This window comes from Grampus griseus, assembly GCF_964374135.1.
Source record: "Grampus griseus genome assembly, chromosome: 1".
Taxonomy (NCBI): Eukaryota; Metazoa; Chordata; class Mammalia; order Artiodactyla; family Delphinidae; genus Grampus; species Grampus griseus.
This window is the reverse complement of record NC_139017.1, coordinates 71,755,790-71,773,558: the sequence shown is the minus strand read 5'-3', so window position 1 is coordinate 71,773,558 and position 17,769 is coordinate 71,755,790. Positions and strand designations below refer to the sequence as shown.

The window sequence follows — 17,769 nt, the reverse complement described above, 5'->3', positions numbered from 1 at the left end:
ATCTCTCCATTTACCTTTGTCTTATAGATACTACGGACAAAGCTACAAGTTTAAATACATTTGAAAGCTGGGTTTCAGGAGAAAGCATGTTAAAATTCAAAATTGCTATAATTTTTCTTGCACTTGTCTGTTTTTCTCTCATTTCTTGTCTTCAGTCTCAATTCCTCCTTCATCTAGTAGTCTCTTGTCCTTCAAACACCTCTCTAAGGTATTTCAAAATCACTGAATGATATCTTCTCTTCTATACATCATACCCATCCTCTCCTTTAAATCAGTTCAAGACCACCTTCTCTCCAATGAGCTTCACCTATTCTGCAACCTATTAGTGTAATACCCCTCAATTCCATCCTTAAGATATATTTATTTGCCTATCCATATTTCTGTGTATTTCACATATACTTATTGTCTCTAGTAAAGAGACTACAGATATGACTTAAATGTAGTAAAATGTCTGTATTACATAAACATAAAATTTCAGCACTAAATTAGGTTTTTACAGAAATTGTTTTGGGAGTATGATTTAACCTTCAATTCTTGTCATATCACTGCCTTCATTTATTGTATTTCCAATATTTAGTAAACTATAACCGTTATCCTAAGGGTACTTGATAAAAATTGTTGTCTTTCTTAATCAGAAATATGTAGGTTGCTAGGAGAAGAGTGTAAGAATCTTAAACTTCTAGAATAGATCTCTTCAGAACAAACTTCTTAATCTGTGTTTGAAGTCAGTGAAAAGTACCTCAGCATTCCGAAACACCTTGAGCATGTCAGCATCAAAAGCCTCCACTGTTTTATAATAACCAATGAGGATCTGCTTCTCTATGGTGGAAAGATCTAGGGGATCAGAGATCTTCTCATAATAATCAGCATTCCTGGAACATAAAGCCAGGGTGTCAATCTGGTACACTTAGGACTTTTCTAAAACTCAAATGATTCCCACATATGTAAACTTACTTTTTCTTTGGGGGTAGGTTCAAAAGTGGTGCTGCCAGTGACTGTCGGGAAGAATCTGCAAGAGAATGCAAGGTTTAGTAGAAGGTCTGACTATAAGAAACAAGGGAGGCAAGTATTAACTCCTAACTCAAAAAGTAGAATCACTAAAATTTAAAGTTAGGAAAAAAAAATCTAAGTTTTCTTTTTGAGGCCAGTGAAAAATGCAAGGACTTTTCAGAAATGTGGGCAAAGGCAGAGATCAGAAGATGCTTTCAGGATTACCTGGAATATGAAAGATACAGTGTATATACTTGAAATATAAAATAAAACAGTGTTAGTTGGGTAATGAAAACTTTCTAAGAAGAATGAGAGATGGGAACTTACTGAAGTAGCTAGGGTGCTTAGGGCAAATTCCTACTCAACAAAATTTATTACATCAAAGATCATCTCATCCAAAAAATGTTTTCTAGTTCTCATTAATTGCCCATAGTTAATATTACTCTGTTGGTTTGGATTCAATTAAATTCAAGATAATGAATAATTCAGTACTCTAAATATTTTCTGGAATCCATCTTCTTGTAACAGTTGCTCTGTATTATGAAAATAGAATTCATGGTGTGGGGCTGCTTCTCATTTGCTATCTTACTTTATAACAACTCACTACACAGAGAGAAAAAAGCCTATTGTTTCATGCCCAGAATGCAGTGACATATAGATACATCTACTGCAGTTTCACAGTAGATCCGATGGGGCTGGTTGAGAATACAGAGTGTGATCTTTAGGGAATGTAAAGTGAGTAGGTGCCACAAAACTTTACATATTAGGACAGGCTGGTCTCCCCTTTCTTCTTTCCATGCTTAGGTTAACAAAATGGCAAAAAACCACTAAAACATGATGATAAATAGTAGAGAAAGAAAACCAAATTCCTCAGAATTTAGGGAAAGGAAGGAAGCAAAAGCGGATGGCTGATTATAACAACAACAAAAAAGACTCACAGATATGGAGAACAAATTAGTGGTTACCAGTAGGGAGAGGGAACTGGGGAGGGGCAAGATAGGGGTGGCAGATTAAGAGGTATAAACTATTATGTATAAAATAAGCAACAAGGATATACTACTGTACAACACAAGGATATAGTCAATATTCTGTAATAACTATAAAAATTGTGATGACAAAAATTTATAACTTAAAAATTGCGATGACAAAAATTTATAACTTAAAAATTGCGAATCACTATACTGTATACCTGTAAAATATAATATTGCAAATTAACTATACCTCAATTATAAAAAAAATAAAATAGACAAAAAAGCTGATGGCAAAAGCTGCAATTCTTTGTTAAAATCTCTCATTTTAAATATCTACAAATTTCCTGGTCACAAAAACTCACGTACATTACCAAACTACCTATCTAAAATTAAAAATTCTCTCCTTCTCCACCCTCACCCCCAATACAAATCCAAGAGATGTGTCTTAGAAGAGGAAAGGAGTGGGGTAAATATGTTTGCATGAAAATGCTTTGAAAGTAATTTTTTTGCAACTTCATATCCTTTTCCTTAATGTAGAAGTTAGGGCCTGTGAACCTTCCAAAACATATGCAAAATTATGTACATAATATTTTTCTGGGGTAAGAGTCCACAACTTTATTCTCAAAGATATCTGTCAATCAAAAAAGGTTAAGAACCACTGATGTCATACATTCATAATACTTTTTCCTTAAATTGCTAATTCATTGCCTCATTCAGGAAAATTATATCCAAGACAAAGACCTACTTCTTTCTATCCTACACCTAAAAAATGTGATTTCTAAATATAGTACTTAACTATGATAAAATTCCAATAAATACAAAAGATTAACCTAAAGATCCAGGGATTTAGAGACAACAATCCCTGAAGACTGTAATCAGTCCTATAATTCTATACTCTGACAAAGGAAGAACTAAGTAAACCACCTAAATTCCTAGCCCTAAACTGTCATGCGTTCTTGGTCTTGGATATCTCAGGTGAGGTAAGTGATATAATTTTTTTAAAAAGCTAAGAAGAAGGAATTTGGGGTAAATATGGTCACCTTTATAAGAGATTATGCCATCACAGATCTCTTTGAAGATCTGGGCTAGGCGGGCTGCCCGAGCTACTTCAATGTTTTCCTCTGCTGCTGCCAACCGCCTTGTTCGAACAGATCGAGCAGTCTGCAGGGCGGAGAACTGGGTCATGAAGACGTCTGGAAGGATAAAGTGAAAATTAGTTTCAGGAAAAGAGCTCTTTCTCTTCTGTGATGGATTCCTGTGATTTTCGCAATTTTCCTTGAAGTGACTAAGTAGATTAGTGGTTATGGAGTTGTTTCTCTCCTCCTTAAAGAAAAATCAGAAAACACTGCAGTTAACCAGAGAAGACAAATCCTGCAATTTAAAGGGACTTACTAATGGCCAAATGCTATAGAGTAGTTGCAAGTCTGGGTTTCAAAATGAGTCTGTCTGTTTTTGAATTCTGGTCTCACTGCTTACTAGCTGTCTGATTTTGGGAAAGTTACTTAAACTTTGTGTCTCAGCTTCTCAACGGTAAAATGGGAAGAGTGGTAGTACAGGCATACCTTGGAGATATTGCAGGTTTGGTTCCAGAACACTGAAATACTGCGAATATTGCAAGAAAGGGAGTCACACGGAGCTCTTGGTTTCCCAGCACATGTGAAAGATATATTTACACTATACTGTAGTCTATTAAGTGTGCAATAACATATGTCTAAAAAAACAATGTACATACCTTAATTAAAAAATACTTTATTGCCAAAAAGTGCTAACCGTCATCTGAGTCTTCAGCGAGTTGTAATCTTTTTGCTGATAGAGGGCCTTGCCTCGACGTTGATGGCTGCTGACTGATCAGGGTGGTGGTTGCTGAAGGCTGGGGTGGGCTGAGGCAGTTTCTCAAGACAAGGCAGCAGTGCAGTTTGCTGCATCTTTGACTCTTCCTTTCATGAATGATTTCTCTGCAGCATGCAGTACTCTTTTTCTCTCATGCAATGCTCTTTGATAGCATTTTACCCACAGAACTTCTTTCAAAATTGGAGTCAATCCTCTCAAACTCTGTCACTGCCTTAGCAACTAAGTTTATGTAATATTCTAAATCTTTTGTTGCCATTTCAACAAAATCTTCACAGTGTCTTCACCAGGAGTAGATTCCATCTCAAGAAGCCACTTTCTTTGCTCATCCATACGAAGCAACTCCTCATCCGTGAAAATTTTACCACGAGAGTGCAGGAGTTCAGTCTCACCTTCAGGCTCCCATTTCTAGTTCTCTTGCTATTTCCACCACATCTGCAGTTACTTCCTACACTGAAGTCTTGAACCCCTCAAAGTCACCCATGTGGGCTGGAAACGACTTCCAAACTCCTGTTAATGTTGATATTTTGACCTCCTCCCGTGAACCACAAATGTTCTTAATGGCATCTAGAATCTTTTCCAGAAGGTTTTCAATTTCCTTTGCCCAGATCCATCAGAGGAATCATTATCTGTGGCAGCTGTAGCCTTATGAAATGTATTTCTTAAATAATAAGACTTGAATGTGGAAATTACTCCTTGATCCATGGGCTGCAGAGTGGATGTTATGCTAGCAGGCATGAAAACAACATTAATCTCGTTGTACATCTCCATCAGAGCTCTTGGATGACCAGGTGCATTGTCAATGAACAGTAATGTTTTGAAAGGAATCTTTTTTCCTGAGCAGTAGGTCTCAACAGTGGGCTTTGTCAACAGATGTGCTGTCGTCCAGGCTTTGTTGTTCCATTTGAAAGAGCAGAGGCAGAGTAGATTTAGCATAATTCGAAAGGACCCTAGGATTTTTGGAATGGTAAATGAGCACTGGCTTCAACTTAAAGTCACTGGCTGCATTAGCCTCTAACAAGAGAGAGTCAGCCTGTCCTTTGAACCTTTGAGCCAGGCACTGACTTCTCTCTACATATGAAGTCCTAGATAGCATCTACATTGAAAATCTGTTGTTTAGTGTAGCCACCTTCATTAATGATCTTAGCTAGATCTTCTGGATAACTTGCTGTAGCTTGTACATCAGCACTCGCTGCTTCGCCTTGTACTTCGATGTTAAACCTCATGAAGCAACCTCTGCTAGCTTCAAATTTTTCTTCTGCAACTTCTTCACATCTCTCAGCCTTCATAGAACTGAAGAGAGTTAGGGCCTTGCTCTGGATTAGACTTTGGCTTATGGGAATGTTGTGGCTGGTTTGACCTTCTATCCAGACCACTCAGACTTTCTCCATGTCAGCAATAGGGCTGTTTTACTTTCTTATCATTTGTGTATTCACTGGAGTAGCACTCTTAATTTCCTTCAAGAACTTTTCCTTTTCATTCTCAGCTTGGCTAACTGTTTGGTGCAAGAGGTCTAACTTTCGGCCTGTCTTGGCTTAAGGCGTTGCCTTCCTCACTAAGCTTAATCATTTCTAGCTTTTGATTTAAAGTGAGAGATGTGCGACTCTTCCTTTCACTTCAACTCTTAGAGGCCACGGTAGGGTTATTAGTTGGCCTAATTTCAATATTGCTGTGTCTCAGGGGATAGGGTGGCCTGAGGAAAGGGAGAGAGATGGGGCGTTGGGTGGGGGGGTGGGAGACGGGGGGGGGGGGCAGGAAATGGCTGGCTGGTAGAGCAGTCAGAGCACACACAACATTTATTAAGTTCACCGCCTTATATGGGCATGGTTTGAGGCTCCCCAAAACAATTACAAGAGTAACATCAACGATCACTGATCACAGATCACCATAACAAATATAATAATAAAGAAAAAGTTTGAAATATTGTGAGAATTACCAAAATGTGACACAGAGACAAGAAGTGAGAGGATGCCCTTGAAAAATGGCGTGGCAGATTGCTCCAAGCAGGGATGCCACAAAACTTTCAATTTGTAGAAAACATAGTATCTGCAAAGTGCAATAAAGTGAACGCAATAAAATGAGGTATACCTGTACTTCCCTCAAGAGGTAATCTGTGTAGATCAAATGCAATAATGCTTTAATGTGTTTTAGCTCAGTGCCTGACCTATAAAAATTACTCAGGAAATAATTATTGCTATTATCAGAATATTTGAACCAATTGGAATATAAGATCAGAGAATTTATGCCAATCAAATCACTGAGAAGATATAAGATTCTGGGCAAATTTCTAAATGGATCTAGTCCTCACTCAGCATGTTGCCTCATACACCATGCAGAGTGCTTCTACTTTTTTTTTGCTGCACCCCTCGGCTTGCAGGATCTTAGTTCCCTGATTGGGGATCGAACTGGGGCCCTGGCAGTGAAAGTGCCGAGTCCTAACCACTGGACCGCCAGGGAATTCCCCTCATGTTCTTCTTTTATCCATTCCTACTTTCCCTCAAAAAGTAGAAGCCGGGAATTCCCTGGTGGAACACAGAGGACCCACTACCTATCTCATGTCTAGTAACTTTCAGGGTGTAGGTGATGTTTGGGAGGCTGGTGGAAGGGGGCTTCTTCCTGTTCCTTAGAGTCAAGGAAGTTGAAGAGCTGGGATGGATAGATAGGTTATTGCTGACTGATACTTGTATGTTTGGATCTTAACTTTTTTGGTCCAGACTAAACAGAATCTTTGAATAGACCGTTTGAAAATAAGTAAAATAATCACTTTTGAGGCAACCTTATGGAATTGACAAGAATGCTTCTCAGTCCTTACCAGACTTAATGTTCCCGTCATCTCGGCAGATGCCATTCCAACGGGTATATAATGATGCTGAATGAATATTATCACTGGTGTGCTTTACTTCCTCCTGTTTCTGCCGAATCTTCTCCCAGTTTCGGACCAAGAACACATGATGCTTTAATACGAAGTTTCTGTAAGGAAGGAGCTCCTTTATTTATCAATTCAATAAACATTTATTAATGTTTACTCTATGTAAGCCACTGTTATGATGACATAAATGAACACTTATCAGTGAAATCAGCTATTATAAAGAGAATTACATATGGAGAAACATTATTCAGTTTTGAATCTTGATTTAATTCACATAACACAAAACATTTCTCTGTAATATTTATAAATATCTGACAAATACCACCTAAAAGCTGCAATAATTTTGGCAACTAAAGCGGGGTGACTTGAAGGCAGAGCTTTATGGAGTATTTTTACAAATTCTAAAGGAAGTTGCCAAGATGAAGTATAGGCTTAGGATCAGCTATAACAAGGAGAACTGGAGTGGCAGATAAAGGCATAGATATTTAAGATGGATATGCACTGGGCAAACCATGTTAGGTACAGTGCCACCACATAGATCTCTAAAGTTAAATGAGTTATATGTAACTTGATTAACCCTACACAATTTTGATGATTCCATAATTTGATTTTCACCCTAGCACACATATAAACAGATGTGACCTTGAATAAGTCTCAAACTATGTGCCTCAGTAAATGGAGATTAGACTAATTTTATAGTTCCTGTTTTTGGCTGCACATTGAGATCACTTGGGGAGCTTTATAAACTACTGATACCTGGGTTCCACCTCTGAAAATTCTGATGCGAGTGTTTTGGAGTGTGGCCTGGGCATCAGGAGTTTTTTGTTTGTTTTATTGCGGTACGCGGGCCTCTCACTGTTGTGGCCTCTCCCGTTGTGGAGCTCAGGCTCCGGACGCGCAGGCTCAGCGACCATGGCTCACGCGCCCAGCCGCTCCGCGGCATGTGGGATCTTCCCGGACCGGGGCACAAACCCGTGTCCCCTGCATCGGCAGGCAAACTCTCAACCACTGCGCCACCAGGGAAGCCCCATCAGGAGTTTTAAAAAGCTCCCTAAGCCACTATGGAGCCGAAGTAGAGAACCACTGGACTTCTCTGTTTTACTGAAGTTTAAAATTTCTATGATTCAAAGTGAAATAGAATGAAAGGGGCTAAAATTTAGGAAAGTTGTAAATAAGGATGAACTTTCTAAGATATTGGAGTGTATAGTTAGGGAAGATGTAGGAAATGTCCCAACACAATTTGAAAAATAGGACATACATATTTACTTCTCTTCTGACATGGACAAATATTATCTCAATGTAGGGAAAAGCAAAGATGACCATTAAAGATCCTTTTTATTGCTCTGTTAATTTATCAACAAAAAAGGGATTCTTAACCTTTTCTGTGGCATTCATTCCTTTGGCAGTTTGGTGAAGCCCATGTAACCCTCCTCTGAACAATGTTAATTAAAAGTGTTTAAAATTTTAAGTAACTTCAGGGACTTCCCTGGTGGTGCAGTGGTTAAGAATCCGCCTGCCAATGCAGGGGACACGGGGTTGAGCCCTGGTCTGGGAAGATCCCACATGCTGTGGAGCAACTAAGCCTGTGTGCCACAACTACTGAGCCTGTGCTCTAGAGCCCGGGAGCCACAACTACTGAGCCTGTGTGCCACAACTACTGAAGCCCATGCGCCTAGAGCCCATGCACTGCAACAAAGAGTAGCCCCCACTCGCTGCAACCAGAGAAAGCCTGCATGCAGCAACAAAGACCCAACACAACCAAAAATAAATAAATAAATAAATAAATAAATACACGAATGTTAAGTAACTTTTAGTATACAGGATTAAAAGGAAACTGAATAAACTGAAATGCAGTTTTCAGAATATTAAACAAAAACCCTGAAATTGTGATATAGAGATGAATCTTAATTTTTAACACATGAAAAGATCTAGTGCTGGGTTTAACAACCATAGTAATTTTAAGATGGAAGTGAATGTAAATGATATTTTGAGATATCTGTAATACCTATAACATGATATGAAAATGTAAATATTGGTGACAAACTCATGGAAACTGCAACTACTATACACACACACACATATACACATCTTTTTCTTTTGCTTAGTCACATTTGAAGGAAATGCTAAATTTCAGTTACAAATTAGGGAAAAAATACTTTTTCCCCCCACCCAAGTTCACCCCTGAATCCTTGTTTAAAGCCTTCCTGCGCAAAATGTCTCAACTATACAGATGTTTAATAATTTTTAAATTGTCAAGCAAGTCACATAACTTAAAGAGTTTAGGTAAGCAAATCTCCTTTTTACCTCTCCCGATTGGACATTGGCTTCATTTGTAATTGGGGGGTCAATCTTGTTGGAGTGTTGATGTTTTCACTGGGTTCCTCAGAGAGGTGGCCTCTCTAAAAAACAGATGGACCAGATTGCAGGAAAAACAAGATAAATCATAAATCACCTCAAAGAATATTAAAACAACTCTAAAGATGGCACCCTTTGGTATTTCCCTTATTTCAATAATTGCCTCTAAGCAGCTACTTGGGGAAAACCATGAGATTATTATTCACCCTTTTCTTCAGCTTGTGCTTAGACTTCCTCTTCTCTTTTGACCGTCCAGACTTTTTATGTGTGGTCACTGGCTGGCTACTTTTGTTGCTGGTGAGTCCATTCATGCGTTGACTCTTGCCTCCAATGATTCCTCGACATTTTTCAAAGCCGCACTTACACAGTTGCTTTGAAGGGAAAGAGAATAATGCGTTTAGCCTGCAGTCTCATTTAAAAGTTTAAATAGAATGCCTGAGCATCTGGACACCCAACAATAAGTTTGAGTCAAGAAATTTTCATATAGAGGAACATAACTGGTTGAGAATAAAATAAATGGGTTTCTACTGTAGTAGAAAGGAAAGATTAAATTTTGGGAAAACTTCACCAGAAAAAATTAAGAACTGACTGGAGACAAAAGATGATTGAGCAGTCTCTTCCACACAGTTCTGAAAGAATAACTGTGACCTATGTATCCTAGATAAGTGGAGTAAAGAGTGAAAAACTGTCTTCTCCAATGTATTTCTCAGTGGCTACAAATCAGTAACATTCACTGAAGGCCCATGTTATACAGAGTACTGTGACAAAGGTCATAACTCCTTTGAATTTATCATTCTTACCTGTTTTTCAACATTGAAAGAATGAAAGTTGTAATCATAAGTGAGTTCAGTACCAGCTGGCATATCTTTAAGAGCATATAGTCCAATCCGGTATACTCCATTAACAGACCTGTAGAGAAAGGAATGAGTTAAAGGCAGAGATTCATGATACCATGCCCAAACCCCAGAAAAGTTGGTATACTGATTTCAAATTTGTCTTTGTTTCTGTGTCCAATTACTCAAGTCTCCTGGCCAATCACTCCATCTTTAATCTCTCTTTTCTTCTATCTAGCCTATACAATACTGACAGACTAACAGTCCTAAATCAGTTTTCTGGAAAACATGTTTTATGTTGTCAAAGGTCTTAACTTTTCCTGCTTGGTATTCAAAGTCCTTCTAACACATGGCTTTAGTCTACTTACTAAACAAATTAAAATTATTTTCTATGGGCTACCTATAAAAATATTCTAGTTCCTACTAATCTCCATCTTTCTAACCTATACATGAGGGTCTCTTTTGTTCTATTTTACCTATGTTATTAATGAGCGTTCATGTACTGTTTGTTCTAGATGCTTTATATATAATAACATATTATATATATTATATATAATATATATAATATATATAATATATATTATATATTAATATAATATATATTATATTATATATTATATATATAACATATATATATGTTATTATATATAATAACATATAATTACAGCTAACATTTATTGAGTGCTTTTTTTAAATATTCTTTTCCATTATAGTTTATTACAGGATATTGAATATAGTCTCCTGTGCTACACAGTAGGACCTTGTTGTTTATCTATTTTATATATAGCAGTTTTTATCTGCTAATCCCCAAATCCTAATTTATCCCTCCCCCACCCCCTTTTCTCTTTGGAAACCATAAGTTTTTCTATCTCTGTGAGTCTGTTTCTGTTTTGTAAATAAGTTCATTTGTACATTTTAGATTCCACATATAAGTGATATCATATGGTATTTGTCTTTCTCTTTCTGACTTACTTCACTTAGTATGATAATCTCTAGGACCATCCATGTTGCTGCAAATGGCATTATTTCATTCTTTTTATGTCTGAGTAGTGTATATATATACACCACATATTCTTTATCCATTCATCTCTTGATGGACACTTAGGTGGCTTCCATGTCTTGGCTACTATAAATAATGCTGTTATGAACATTATGGTGCATGCATCTTTGAATTAGTGTTTTTTTCCAGATATACGCCCAGGAGTGGGATTGCCAGATCACACCTAGTTTTTTAAGGAACCTCCATACCGTTTTCCACAGTGGCTGCATCAATTTACATTCCTACCAACAGTGTAAGAGGGTTCCCCTTTCGCCACACCCTGTCCGGCATTTGTTATTGGTAGACTTTTTAATGATGGCCATTCTGACCGGTGTGAGGTGATACCTTGTTGTAGTTTTGATTTGCATTTCTCGAATAATTAGCAATATTGAGCATCTTTTCATATGCCTATTGGCCATCTGTATGTCTTCTTTGGAGAAATGTCTATTTAGGTCTTCTGCCCATTTTTTGATTGGGTTGTTTGTTTTTTTGTTACTGAGTTGTATGAGCTGTGTATATATTTTGGAAACGAAGCCCTTGTTGGTTGCATCATTTGCAAATATTTTCTCCCAACCTGTAGTTCGTCTTTTCATTTTGTTTACTGCTTCCTTTGCTGTGCAAAAGCTTATAAGTCTGATTAGGTCCCATTTGTTTATTTTTGCTTTTATTTCTATTGCCTTGAGAGACTGACCTAAGAAAACATTGCTGCAATTTATGCAGAGGATGTTTTGCCCACATTCTCTTTGAGGAGTTTTACAGTGTCATGTCTTATATTTGTCTTTCAGAGTGCTTGTTATATTAGTTATAACTTACTTAGTCCTCCTAACAACTATATTTAAAAAGGTAGTGTTATAACCCCCATTTTCTAAATGAAGAAGCTGATGAACAGTGAATGTAAGAAATTTGCCCAAAGTCACACAGCTAACAACTGGGGGAATCAAGTTTCAAATTAAGGCAGGCTGGCTTCAAAGTCTTAACCACTGTGCCACAATCATAACAGGTTATCTCCTTAATTCTCAGAACAACCTTATGAGATAGGTATTATAATCCCTATTTATACATGAGGTATTTGTGTATTACAGAGTTTGTTCACAGTCACATAGCAATTAAGTTGCATTAAAAATCAGGGGATTAAGGACTTCCCTGGTGGCGCAGTGGTTGAGAATCTGCCTGCCAATTCGGGGACACGGGTTCAAGCCCTGGTCCAGGAAGACCTCACATGCTGCGGAGCAACTAAGCCTGTGCGCCACAACTACTGAGCCTCTGCTCTAGAGCCCGTGAACCACAACTACTGAAGCCCACGCACCTAGAGCCTGTGCTCCGCCACAAGAGAAGCCACTGCAATGAGAAGCCTGCACACCTCAACGAAGAGTAGCCCCCACTCACCGCAACTAGAGAAAGCCTGCGCGCAGCAACAAAGACCCAACACAGCCAAAAAAAAAAAAAAAAGAGGAAAAGATATATATACCCCTATGTTCATAGCAGCACTATTAACAATGGCCAAGACATGGAAACAACCTAAATGTCCACTGACAAGATGAATGGATAAAGAAGATGTGGTATATATATGTAATGGAACACTACTCAGCCATAAAAAAGAATGAAATAATGCTATTTGCAGCAACGTGGATACAACTAGAGATTATCATACTAAGTGAAGTAAGTCAGAAAGACAAATACCATATGATATCACTTATACATGGAATTTAAAATATGACACAAATGAACCTATCTAAGAAACAGAGTCAGAGACACAGAGAATAGACTGATGGTTGCCAAGGGGTAAAGGAGTGGAAGAGGGCTGGATTGGGAGTTTGGGATTAGGAGATGCAAACTGGTATATATAGAATGGATAAACAATGAGGTCCTACTGTACAGCACAGGGAACTATATTCAATACCCTGTCATAAACCATAACAAAAGAATATGAAAAAGAATGTACATGTATGTATAACTGAGTCACTTTGCTGTACAGCAGTGTACAGGTAATTCAACTATCCTTCAATAAAAAATCAATAAAAAAATATTCTTCCATTTTTCCATCTAGAAAGGTGATTGTTTCAATGGTGATATTCAGGTCTAAGATTCGTCTTAGATTAATTTGTGTGTGTGGACTGATGTAGGAGCCTACTGACTCAGCACCACTTATTAAAAAACCATCCTTTCCTCATTAAAAAAAAAATTTATTTATTTATTTGGCTGTGTTGGGTCTTAGTTGCAGCAGGTGGGATCTTCGTTGTGGCATGTGGGAACTTTCATTGCAGCACGCGGGCTTCTCTCTAGTTGTGGCACATGGGCTCCAGAGTGTGCGGGCTCAGTAGTTGTGGCACACTGGCTCAGTAATTGCAGCATGTGGGCTCTCTAGTTGTGGCACATAGGCTCCCGAGTGCACGGGCTCGGCAGCTGTGGTACGTGGGCTTAGGTGCCCTTGCAGCATGCGGGATCTTAGTTCCCCGACCAGGGATTGAACCCATGTCCCCTGCATTGGAAGGCGGGTTCTTAACACTGAACCACCAGGGAAGTCCCCATCCTTTCCTCATTGATCCACAGTGAAACCTTAGTCATAAAATCAGGTGACAGTACATTTATGGGTCTTTGCCCAGACTCTCTATTCTATTCCATTTGTCTATTAATCTAGCCCAAGCAAATACGTACTGTTTTAATTAGCGTATCTTTACAGTAAGTCTTGAAATTGGTAGTTTAAGTCCTTAAATTTTGTTCTTCAGGATTATCTTACCTTTTTTAGGTCTTTTGCAATTACATATATGTTTCAGAATCAGCCAGTCAATTTCCATAAAAATTGGATTTTGATTGGATTTGAATTTTTAGATCAAGTTGGTAAGATCTGACATCTCAAAAATATTGAGATTTCTAACCCATCAATATGGCATATTTCTCCATTAATTGTCCTTTTCCCCAATAATGTTTGGTGGTTTTCAGTATAGAGGTCTACAAACTTTCATTAAATCTATTCCTAGGTGACTAATGTTTCATGAAGTGAAACAGAGGTGGTGATAGTGGACACCGTTATAGAAAGTTGTTCATATTATTCTATTTTCTTTAACTATGTTAAAACACATGTAACAAAGTTTATAATCTTAACCATTTAAAACTGTACAGTTTAATGGTATTAAGAACATCCACATTGGACTTCCCCGGTGGGCCAGTGGTCAAGATTCCGCGCTTCCATTGCAGGGGGTGTGCGTCCAATGCCAGGTCGGGAAACTAAGATCCCACATGCCACGTGTGGTATGGCCAAAAAAAAAAAAAAAAAAGAGAGAACATCTACATTGTTGTGTAGTTATCACCACCATACAATCCCATAACTCTTTTCATCTTGTAAAACTGAAACTCTATACCTATTAAACAATAACTCCCAACCCCTCTTCCCTTCAGCCCCGTACAACCACCATTCTACTGTCTCTATGATTTTGACTACTCGTAAGTATCTCATGTAAGTGGAATCATACAGTAGTATGTTTCATTTTGTGCCTGGATTATTTCACTTAGCATAATGTCCTCAAGGTTCATCCATGTTGTAGCACACTGCAAAACTTCCTTTTGAAGGGTGAATAATAATTCCATTGTATGTAAAAACCACATTTTCCTTATTCCTTCATCTATTACGGACACCTGGGTTGCCTCCATATTTTAGCTACCATGAATAATGTTAATAAAATATGGGGGTGCAGAGACTACCCTGGTAGTCCAGTGGGTAAGACTCTGCACTCCCAATGCAGGGGGTGCAGGTTCAATCACTGGTCAGGGAACTAGATCCCACATGCATGCTGCAACTAAGATCCCGCATGCTGCAACTAAATATGCCACAACGAAGATCCCACATGCTGCAACTAAGACCCGGTGTAGCCTAAATAAATGAATGAATGAATAAATAAATAAATATTTCTTTTTAAAAAAGGAGTTCCCTGGTGGTCCAGTGGTTGAGAATCTGCCTTCCAATGCAGGGGATGCAGGTTTGATCCCTGGTCAGCAGCCTAAATAAACAAACAAACAAATAAATAAATAAATATTTTTTTTAAAAAAGGAGTTCCCTGGTGGTCCAGTGGTTGAGAATCTGCCTTCCAATGCAGGGGACGCAGGTATGATCCCTGGTCAGGGAACTAAGATCCCCACATGTCACAGGGCAACTAAGCCCATGCACCACAGTGAAGAGCCTGCGTGCTGCAACTACAGAGCCACACACTCTGGAGCCCGCGTGCCGCAACTAGAGAGAAGCTTGTGCGCCACAATGAAGAGTCCGCGTGCCGCAACAAAAGATCCCATGTGCTGCAACTAAGACTGACGCAGCCAAAAATAAATAAAAATTAAAATATGGGGATGCAAATATCTCTTTGAGAACCTATGTTCAATTCTTTTGGGTATATACTCAGAAGCTGAATTGCTGGATCATAGGGTAATTTTATTTTTAACTTTTTGAGGAACCTCCTTACCCTTTTCCACTGTGGCTATACCATTTTTAGATTCTCAAGAGAGCACAAGGGTTCCTCTTTCTCCACATCTTCGTCAGCACTTATTGTTTTCTGTTATTTTCACAGTAGCCATTCTGAGGGTGTGAAGTGGTATCTCATAGTTTTGATTTGCATTTCCTTAATGATTAGTGATGTTGAGCATCTTTTTATTTGCTTATTGGCCATTTGTACAATCTTTGGAGAAATGTATATTCAAGCCCTTTGGCCATTCTGAATTGGGCTGTCTTTTTGTTGTTGAGTTTCAGGGTTCTCTATATATTCTGGATATTAATACCTTATAAGATAAATGACTTGCAAATATTTTCTCCCATTCTGTGGGTTGCCTTTTTACTCTGGGAATAGTGTCTTCTTTTTTTAAAAAATAAGTTTATTTATTTATTTATTTATGGCTGTGTTGGGTCTTCGTTGTTGCGTGTGGGCTTTTCTCTAGTTGGGGTGAGCGGGAGCTACTCTTCATTGTGGTGCGTGGGCTTCTCATTGCAGTGGCTTCTCTTGTTGCAGAGCATGGGCTCTAGGCACACGGGCTTCAGTAGTTGTGGCACACGGCCTCAGTAGTTGTGGCTTGTGGGCTCCAGAGCTCAGGCTCAGTAGTTGTGGCGCACGGGCTTAGCTGCTCTGTGGCATGTGGGATCTTCCCGGACCAGGGTTCGAACCTCTGTCTCCTGCACTGGCAGGCGGATTCTTAACCACTGCGCCGCCAGGGAAGCCCGGAATAGTGTCTTTTAAAATTTTTTATGAAGTACACTTTGTCTATTTTTTCTTTGGTTACCTGTGCCTTTGGTGTCATATCCAAGAAATTATTGCCAAGTCCACTGCTGTGAAACTTTTGTTCTATGTTTTCTTCTTCAACTTTTATTGGTTTAGGTCTTACATTTAGGTCCTTGACTGGTTTGAATTAATTTTTGTATACGGTGTTTGGTAAGGGACCAACTTCATACTTTTGCATGTGGATATTCAGTTTTCCTAGCACCATTTGCTGAAAAGACTATATCCCTTTTCCACTGAATGGTGTTGGCACAGTTGTAAAAAAAATCATTTGACCAAATATGTGAAGGTTTATTTCAAGGTTCTCTACTCTATTTCATGGGTCTATGTGCCTGTCTTTATGCCTATACCATACTGCTTTGATTACTATAACTTTGTAGTAAGTTTTGAAATAAAAAAGTGTGAGTCCTCCAGTTTTGTTCTTTTTTAGGATTGTTTTGGTTATTTGGGGGGGGGTCCCTTGAGATTCTATATGAATTATAAGATGGGTTTTCTATTTCTGAAAAAAAAAGAGAAGTCTTTGGGATTTTGATAGGGATTGCATTGAATCTGTAGGTCACTTTGGGCAATACTGACATTTTAGCAATATTAAATCTTCTAATGAACATGGGATGTGTTACCATTCATTTATATCTTTAATTTCTTTTAGCAATGTTTTATAGCTTTCATTGTACAATTCTTTCACCTCATTAAGTTAATTTCTAAGTACTTCATTCTTTTTCATGATACTGCAAATGGAAATGGTTTTGTAATTTCCTTTTCAGATTTCCCACTGTATATAGAAACGCAGCTGCAAGAGACCGTACAATATACAAATAGAGAAAATTTTATTCTTCTTTTCCAATTTGGATGCCTTTTATATTCTCTTTCTTGTCTAATTTTTCTGGCTAGAATTTCCAATATTACTTTGAATAGAAATGAAGAAAGTGGGCATCCTTGTCTTGTCCCTGATCATAGAGGAAAAGCTTTCAGTCTTTCACCATTGAGTATCATGTTTGCTGTGGGTTTTCATATATGGCTTTTATTATGTTCACGTAGTCCTTCTATTCCTATTTTGAGTACTTTAAAAAAAATTATTTATTTCATTTATATTTATTTTTGGCTGTGTTGGGTCTTTGTTGCTGTGCGTGGGCTTTCTCTAGTTGCAGTGAATGGGGGTTACTCTTCGTTGAGGCGTGTGGGCTTCTCATTGTGGTGGCTTCTCTTGGTGTGAAGCACGAGCTCTAGGCACGTGGGCTTCGGTAGTTGTGGCGCGTGGGCTCTAGAGCGCAGGCTCAGTAGTTGTGGCACACGCACTTAGTTGCTCTGTGGCATGTGCAATCTTCCTGGACCAGGGCTCGATCCTGTGTCCCCTGAACTGGCAGGTGGATTCTTAACCACTGTGCCACCAGGGAAGCCCTTGTTGAGTACATTTATCATAAAAGGGTGTTAAACTTTGTCAAATGCTTTTTCTGCATCAACTGAGATGATCATGTGATTTCTTTTCCCCTTCATTTTATTGATGTAGTGTATCACACTGATCAATTTTCATATGCTGAACCATCTTTGCCTTTCAGGATTAAATCCCACCTGGTCATTGTGCATAATCCTTTTAATATGCTGTTGAATT

At 38.4% G+C, this 17,769-nt stretch overlaps 1 protein-coding gene across 4 annotated transcripts in view; it reads right to left on the bottom strand.

Moving 5' to 3' along the window:
* Positions 1 to 17,769, bottom strand: part of ASH1L (ASH1 like histone lysine methyltransferase) — a 206,190-nt gene that overhangs the window by 11,333 nt on the left and 177,088 nt on the right. For all 4 annotated transcript variants that reach the window (XM_082650630.1, XM_082650633.1, XM_082650631.1 and 1 more), the window contains 7 exons: positions 9,834 to 9,942; positions 9,240 to 9,404; positions 8,983 to 9,077; positions 6,622 to 6,779; positions 3,002 to 3,154; positions 955 to 1,009; positions 740 to 872 (listed from right to left, as the gene is read on the bottom strand). In XM_082650630.1, the coding sequence (XP_082506756.1) occupies positions 740 to 872; positions 955 to 1,009; positions 3,002 to 3,154; positions 6,622 to 6,779; positions 8,983 to 9,077; positions 9,240 to 9,404; positions 9,834 to 9,942 (868 nt within the window). The remainder of the gene's footprint in view (positions 1 to 739; positions 873 to 954; positions 1,010 to 3,001; positions 3,155 to 6,621; positions 6,780 to 8,982; positions 9,078 to 9,239; positions 9,405 to 9,833; positions 9,943 to 17,769) is intronic.